Source organism: Lepisosteus oculatus, chromosome 20 (genome assembly GCF_040954835.1).
Source record: "Lepisosteus oculatus isolate fLepOcu1 chromosome 20, fLepOcu1.hap2, whole genome shotgun sequence".
Taxonomy (NCBI): Eukaryota; Metazoa; Chordata; class Actinopteri; order Semionotiformes; family Lepisosteidae; genus Lepisosteus; species Lepisosteus oculatus.
Genome location: NC_090715.1, coordinates 8,976,469 through 8,983,608, shown reverse-complemented (window position 1 = coordinate 8,983,608; position 7,140 = coordinate 8,976,469). Strand labels below are relative to the sequence as shown.

At 35.4% G+C, this 7,140-nt stretch overlaps 1 protein-coding gene across 1 annotated transcript; it reads right to left on the bottom strand.

Annotated features, from left to right (window-relative positions):
• Positions 1 to 67: 67 nt before the first annotated feature.
• On the bottom strand, positions 68 to 7,126 carry cmtm3 (CKLF-like MARVEL transmembrane domain containing 3). Its single transcript, XM_006641361.3, has 5 exons — positions 7,009 to 7,126; positions 4,056 to 4,211; positions 3,342 to 3,437; positions 2,965 to 3,073; positions 68 to 2,156 (listed from the first exon to the last, which is right to left on the bottom strand). Exons 1-5 carry the CDS (start codon positions 7,123 to 7,125, stop codon positions 2,128 to 2,130), a joined length of 507 nt encoding a protein of 168 aa, XP_006641424.1. The 5' UTR covers position 7,126; the 3' UTR covers positions 68 to 2,127.
• Between the last annotated feature and the right edge of the window lie 14 nt (positions 7,127 to 7,140).

Genomic DNA, 7,140 nt, shown 5'->3' with positions numbered 1-7,140 from the left:
TTTGCTGCTGGAGTAAAACTGCAAATCCTGAAAAATAACCAGGAGTGAAGAAAGACACAGACAATGATTTTCATAAAAATTATAAGTAATGTTTACTTATTTTTTGGCATTGTGAACAAAGTTTCATTAGTTTTTTGAGTGGCTCTCTAAAACTACTCTACAAGCAGGTCACAAAATAATTCACCGTGACAGTCAGCAAGATGTGGCTCTTGAACCAAAACCACAACATGCAACTTTTTACCAGATTACAGTAGATGAATTGCATGAGAAAAACCTTGATATTCTTGAAACTGTGGGCTTTCAACCATGTGTCTGTGACCCCCATGGGGATTCTGGGAACAAAGATGTTTTGCATTTCAAGTCAATTAGTGTGTCAAATCATTCTTGCCTTCTTAGTCATGGTGGATACATTGAGCTGCAGTTGTGCATTTATATTACTAGTTATAAAAATGTAACTTCTTTTTAAGTTCTGGTCTTTACTGAGGGGGAACACTTGAAAAGAGATCCTCAGTTCAAAAAAAGGCTGGATACCCCAGTTCTAGATCACAGGTGCAGATAGGTGAATAAAATGCAGTTAAATGATAATTCTGACATTTTCTAAACAATCTAATATCTAAATCTAATATTAACTGCATTTTTGGGAAGTGGCATTTCTTTGCAAACATTAGTGGTACTTTTCCCACAGAGAAAAAAATAGTCTCTTACAAACATTCAAAACTATATAAAACAACATTTACAAAACCCTGAAAGTGCTTCAGATAGTATAAAAGGCAGATTAAGGCACCAAGTGGAAGGCAGCAGTTTCTTTAAAAAAACGAAGTATTAAGTACTGAATAACTGGAGAAACGATTAATCACAAGCTTGAAAGCATGACCGTTACTTTCATGAGTTATAAAATGCAAATATATTGTCATAAAAATCATGCCTACCAAGTTTGACAAAAACTGAGTCCTGGATTCAGTTCCAGTCTTTCTATACAGCAGATGGTGAAGCCAGCAAACCAACTGCAAAACATTTTTTTCCTCAAAGTTGACTTTAGTAAGTCAGTTAATAATCAGAATAACACTACATAGCTTATTGGCTTGATCCAACAACAAAGTCGTATCCCTTATTATAGACTGAATTTTATGTTGGGTACTATAGTTTAACAAGTACTTTAATCACTATACAATGCTGGTGGTTTATCAATATGTTTGAAACCTATTACACATCTTATACAAATATAAGAAGGATATATTTAATTGTAAACACATTAGTTAACAAAAGAGTTTGGTTTATATATCTGGCCAACAATGTTTTTGGACACTTTTCACTGTGGTAAATGTATTTTTATATACAATCTATCATACATGTGCCGAAAAACATAATTGGATAACCATGATTGCCTAACATTCATAAGTAAAAGTTATTTAATTAACTTAGTAAATTAGTTCTACCAAGGCTTGATTTTATGAAACATTCAGTCCTGGTGAAATATCTCCCAAATATGTAACTCTAGACTATTACTATTATTAATCAAGTAGAATTACCTTTGGATTAAGGCAAATATCTAAAAATATGTAAACTAGTGTCATCCAACTTTATTCCACCCCCCCCAAAAAAAAACACCTTGACAGTACTGATTACATACTGGAACAGATTCACAGTTTCAAAGCAGGGCGGTTGGCATACAATCAATTTTTCCTCTTCGTCCATGATCCTATTTAACTGGAAAAGCAAACTGTTCTTTGACTAGTGCACTGGGTCAAAGTTGCATATGCAAAATACAGTAAAAGGTGTTTGATCAGGTGTTTTTTTTTACATAGGCTACCAATCAAGAACTGACAATAAACAAAAACGTTTTATTATATCCCATCTTTAACTAGCCATCACAAGAGAAATGGTGCTCTATACCATATGTATTAATGTGCCCTGTTGTAAAATGTTAAACTGTAGCAAGTACCAGTGGCAGGAACTTAAAATAGATTTCATAAGCCCCTGTGGCATGAAACTTGTTTGGACAAGCTTACTGATTTCCTCGTGGATCTGTTTCTGGATCACGACTTTGCCAGGATCGTTCTAATTGAGCTGCGTCTTGGGGATTTTATTGGAAAGCAGGAGGTGGGGGGGGGCAGTAATAGATGGAGTTTAATCCGAATCCGAATCCGAATCTTCATCTGCAACCAAAAAAAAAGAGAAAATGTTCCAAAAGTGAAACCACAAAAAAGTGTGACACTTCTTCCATCCTAATTACTGCGTATCTGCTTTTTGTGGAAATTAAGGAAGTTGCATCACACATACAGTACAATAACTTGTACTACACAGCTGCAGTTTAAAAACACTCCTGAAATTACTGCAAAAAAGCCAAACTTAATAAACATCAGTTTTTACAGGAACTTGTGATACCACAGCTTTTTTTAGACTGCATGATGCTCAATTATTTTTTTAAAAAGGTTATTTTAGAAAGTTATGTGCTGACATAGACTGCATGTGTCTGTGGATTAAATGAGAAATATGATAAATGTGCATTTACAGCACGTGTATTATTAAAATCATCAGCTATTCAATTTTTGTGTTGCTTATCCCATTGAAACAATTTTTGCATATTGTTTTATCGTTCGTTAACTACAAAGGAGTACAGGACTGGTTATATTTAATCACATTAATGGCACAAAGCCTTCCTTTTACATTTGCTGTAGAATAATCGCTACACATTTGCTTTTGTGGTTTTTACGTATGACAGAAGAAGGTTACATGGAGGTTTCCTGATATAATTAGTTTCAGTTTGAGATAATATGTTGGCATTACCATCTGATTGTTATTCTGAGTTTGTCTATACTCCAGATGTAATTTATCCCATACAGCGTTTTAGTGGGGAAATGGAAGCAAATCTTCAACGGTTGTGAAAAAAAAGTTTCTTCCCTCATTTTCATACCCCTGTTTGTATTTCTACTCTTTTTTTAAAAAAAGTAAAATGTTTCCTACCTGCACGGGGCTGCTCTGGGGAATCACCTTGCTTCAGAAAATTAGCCAGCTCATTAAAGATAACATAGAAATGTAACGCAAAAACTATGGTGGCTATGAATCCAAATACCTGCAAAGAGAGCACGCAAGTGAGTTGTAACATCATTGAGAGACATTAAAGGGTCAAAGATGCAAAAAGAAGCACCTTTTATATACAGTCATGCTTGTACAGTCATATATGCTGGCCCACATCACATATTTCCACACAGGAAAATGTATATTTTGATTTGTATACTTAGCACAAAAATCTGTATTGTGTATCATATAAGAAAAAAAAATCAATGTATAAAACAAGGATATTTGTATTAAATTCATTTGTAACTATCAGGCATACTCACCCCACCTGCCTTAGAAGCCCCATCTTTATACTTGGAGACTGAGATTATGGAAATAACAAAATATATAATTGAAGCACTGACACAACGTAGAAAATCCTACAGAGAAAAAAAAAATAAAATAAAATAATGCACCCATTGTAAAAACACCAGATATTAGGTTAGCCATGTAGACTGCATACAAGCCCCTTTGTCTCTCTGCTTTAAATGTAGTAGGCTATCATCTACCCTGAAACATATAGCAATACTGCAGTCACTTGAGGCCTGTATGTACCCAGGTAAATGTATAGAGCAGTCACCTGAGGCCTGTATGTACCAAGGTACAGTAAATGTATAGAGCAGTCACTTGGGGCCTGTATGTGGCCAGATAAATGTATAGAGCAGTCACTTGAGGACTGTATGTGACCAGGTACAGTAAATGTATAGAGCAGTCACTTGAGGCCTGTATGTACCCAGGTAAATGTATAGAGCAGTCACCTGAGGCCTGTATGTACCCAGGTACAGTAAATATATAGAGCAGTCACTTGAGGACTGTATGTGACCAGGTACAGTAAATGTATAGAGCAGTCACCTGAGGCCTGTATGTGACCAGATAAACATATAGAACACTCACTTGAGGCCTGTATGTTACCAGATAAATGTATAGAACCAGCCAAGCATACAGAGATGTCATTTTGACCGTGTACTGTATGTTGCAGTATAAACAGAAAGACTCACCATCAGAGGCCAGTGGAAGCTCTTGAAGCGTTCATTAAACTTGGTGGAGTAGGCGAAGAGAAGAAAAAGTGCCAGGAGGAACTCGATCAGCGGGGCTGTCACAAAGGCCGCGGCTGTTGATGCCACGAAGCAGATGAAGATGATGAAGGACAGAGCCTGAGACAGGAAGAGTCAGTGAACCCATGGTAATGTAAGCTGTAGCTGGGGTGACTGACAAGAGCAATAGTCACACAGATGCAACCTGATACATTAGCACTCTCTTTGTGATTACTGTGCATAAATACTGTTAATATATACTTAATTAATTCTTTCTGATGACTCAATTGTTACACTGGACAGGTATTATTGTAGAGCTGTATTTTTCAGCATGTGGAGTATTTTCTAAAATAATTCTTGGCATTCTAGGTGAAACATCATGACTTGGTCTTCATGGTACATTGAGGATCTGGTGTTTTAAAGCTAATGCCAGAAAACTAAAAAGGTGACCTTAAGATGAATAAAAAAAATAGAAAATATCACAAATAGGTCTTTGTGTATCAGGAAAATGTCAGAATCCCTCTAAAGGGCAAAGCTCAGTCATGAAATCTGCACAGCCTCAAACAATGACAGTTATAATCTGCAAGCTGGTTGATGGTAAACAGTGTACATGTACTGTATGTTGACAACTCTGCAGTTTAAAGCTATGCTTGTGTTTCACTTTGGTGTCACACAATCACTGACTGAATACAAGGCTTATTAAAGCCAAACAAACACTGAACAGATGTTAATAGGCAATGCTGTGTAGTATAACTGCAAAACTACTTCCTCTGTACAAATTTTAAATTGTTACTTTGCAAACAGCATGGAGAATCAGGTAGCAGTAATGAAAATGTGACACCTGAGATTCGATCCACTTTCGGAACGACAAAGGAGAAATATTTTCTGTCATCTTGAGGAAATTCTTCTTATAGAGTTCCTGGCAGAATTCTATCACTAGAGATATTTAGCTTCTTGAACATAATTTAAATGAATTATTGCACCCAAAGACAAAGCAAGCAAAGTGCTTAAGATTGATAGATTTTATATACTAAGATATATTAAGAAAATTAACTATTAAGTAAAAGCTGAACTACATCATTTACAGAATATCCCATGCATTCAAGTTTGTACTACAGTGAAATACATATATATATATATTATTTACTGTGTTTACTTCTTGATTGGGTCTAATTCACATACAGGACTGTTCAGTTTATTACAGCTTTCCTGGTCCTTGAATTATTTCCACTTTTGTCATACAAACCCACCACTACAGATCGCTCAATAATCTGTAGAACAGAAGCAGTGCAACAAAGAAACACAAACAGCAATTTGAAGTGTATCACAGAATTCTATATTTTGTTATAAACACATTAAATATTTACCAAAACAATTTCAAAGTGTTCAAACAAGATACTCAGATTAAAGCAAGGACTTTATCCTGTATCCTTGAATAATTCCACAGTGTGTTTCAGATTTGGAGCTGTAAGCAACAGAATGCATAAACTATATTTATAATTAAGAATTATCAATCTTTTTTAAAAATGCCTGTTGATATTTAACTGTACATAATAAAGTCATAATATGTCATCTCCATCAACACTAGGAATTAGGAATTAATCTTTTTCCTGTTGTTATTTGTCTTTTCCTGTATTGTACTTAGTGCTTTGCAGCTTTACTATAGGACTTTTTTTCCAGTAAAGCCCAGAAGTCATATACTGTAAATCTCTGCTTTGAATGCTCAAATTATTAATGAGAATCTGACTCTGTTGAGGTAACTGGTCAATTTAAGATCTATGCACAAGCAACAGAAGAATAGTGTAGTACACATTGGAGTCAAAAAGAAAAATGATATGAAAGAGCAACGCTGAGGATTTAAACTACTACTTTCACGTGTATTTTGTCAAATCAAAAGCTACATATCGGATAACATATATGACATTTAGAAGACTTCCTTTTCTCTCCTGTCCTCGCTTAATTTGTACATACTATACAAAGAGTACGGTACACAGTATATTTTTTGCAGGTGAAGTGAGATTTTCCTACAGTAAGACAAGCAGACCAACACCTGGCAATCACAGATCTTAAGAAAGCATCGTAAACTTTCTTGGTTACACTTTATTCACATATACTGTGACCACTAACACAGACCATGTGATCTCTAAATACCCCCCCGCCCCCACCAGTTACATTTAAATGTAGCGAAATGGCGTTGTGTAGCACGTAGAAGTTCAGTGAAAAAGGGTTGTAGAACAAGGTAAGGAAAAGGCACCTCTTGAGTGTTTAATTACAGTTATATGGACATTTAAACATCGAGCAAGTGGTACTAAATTCACTGCAACTGCAACATTGTCGCTTCATGTTTTTTTTTGTTTCCTAAAACGTGAACGAGATTGTCAGAAATACCACTGAATATACAACAGGCATTAGTGCTCTAAGAGTGATGAATAATGCCTTTTATAGAAGCAGTAATAAGATAACAATGCAGGATTTAACACAGTTTTCACAGAATGTAAAAGAGATACCCGAGCGCTTTAAGTTTACAAATTGTAAACTGTAATACAATTGTTCTCACATTTACATGTTTTTGTTTCATAGGAAGAGATAATAAATCTGTTCTGCATGTACACTTCGGAATCTTTCTAGAGATCATTAATGATAAGGCGCCACTCCCGATGCTCCAATGGAATAAAAAACCGCAAAAAATAAACTTGACAGAAGAGAAGAAAATTAAGGTCTATCGTGTTTCCAATTAATTTCAGTGTTTTTATTCATGTACGAGTTAGAAAACTATCTTGTGGTTGTAATGTTGATTAGAATGTATTACTAACAGCTATTAGTAGCAACAGTTTAGAAAAGAAAACAAGAAAGGTGACAGAAAACAAGATCTGCTGACAGTATTTTAAAGAAGATTTAAATAAAAAATAAGTTGTACCACTTCAGCTGTAAGGAGCAATCCTCTTCTTGAGGTGACGAAAGCTTTGTCTGGGAGGAGAGCTGATATGCCAGCCTGGCGAGAACTGGTCGAATCGGGAGACTCTATGTCTCCCATAACGGCAGTTCAAAA

Coding starts and splice junctions, on each gene's coding strand:
- cmtm3 (XM_006641361.3), bottom strand. CDS start 7,125: ATGGGAGACATAGAGTCTCCCGATTCGACCAGTTCTCGCCAGGCTGGC. Junction 4,212..7,008: donor TGCTCCTTACAGCTGAAGTG/GTACAACTTATT, acceptor TTCCTGTCTCAG/GCTCTGTCCTTCATCATCTT. Junction 2,157..2,964: donor CCCAGAGCAGCCCCGTGCAG/GTAGGAAACATT, acceptor TTTTGGTTGCAG/ATGAAGATTCGGATTCGGAT.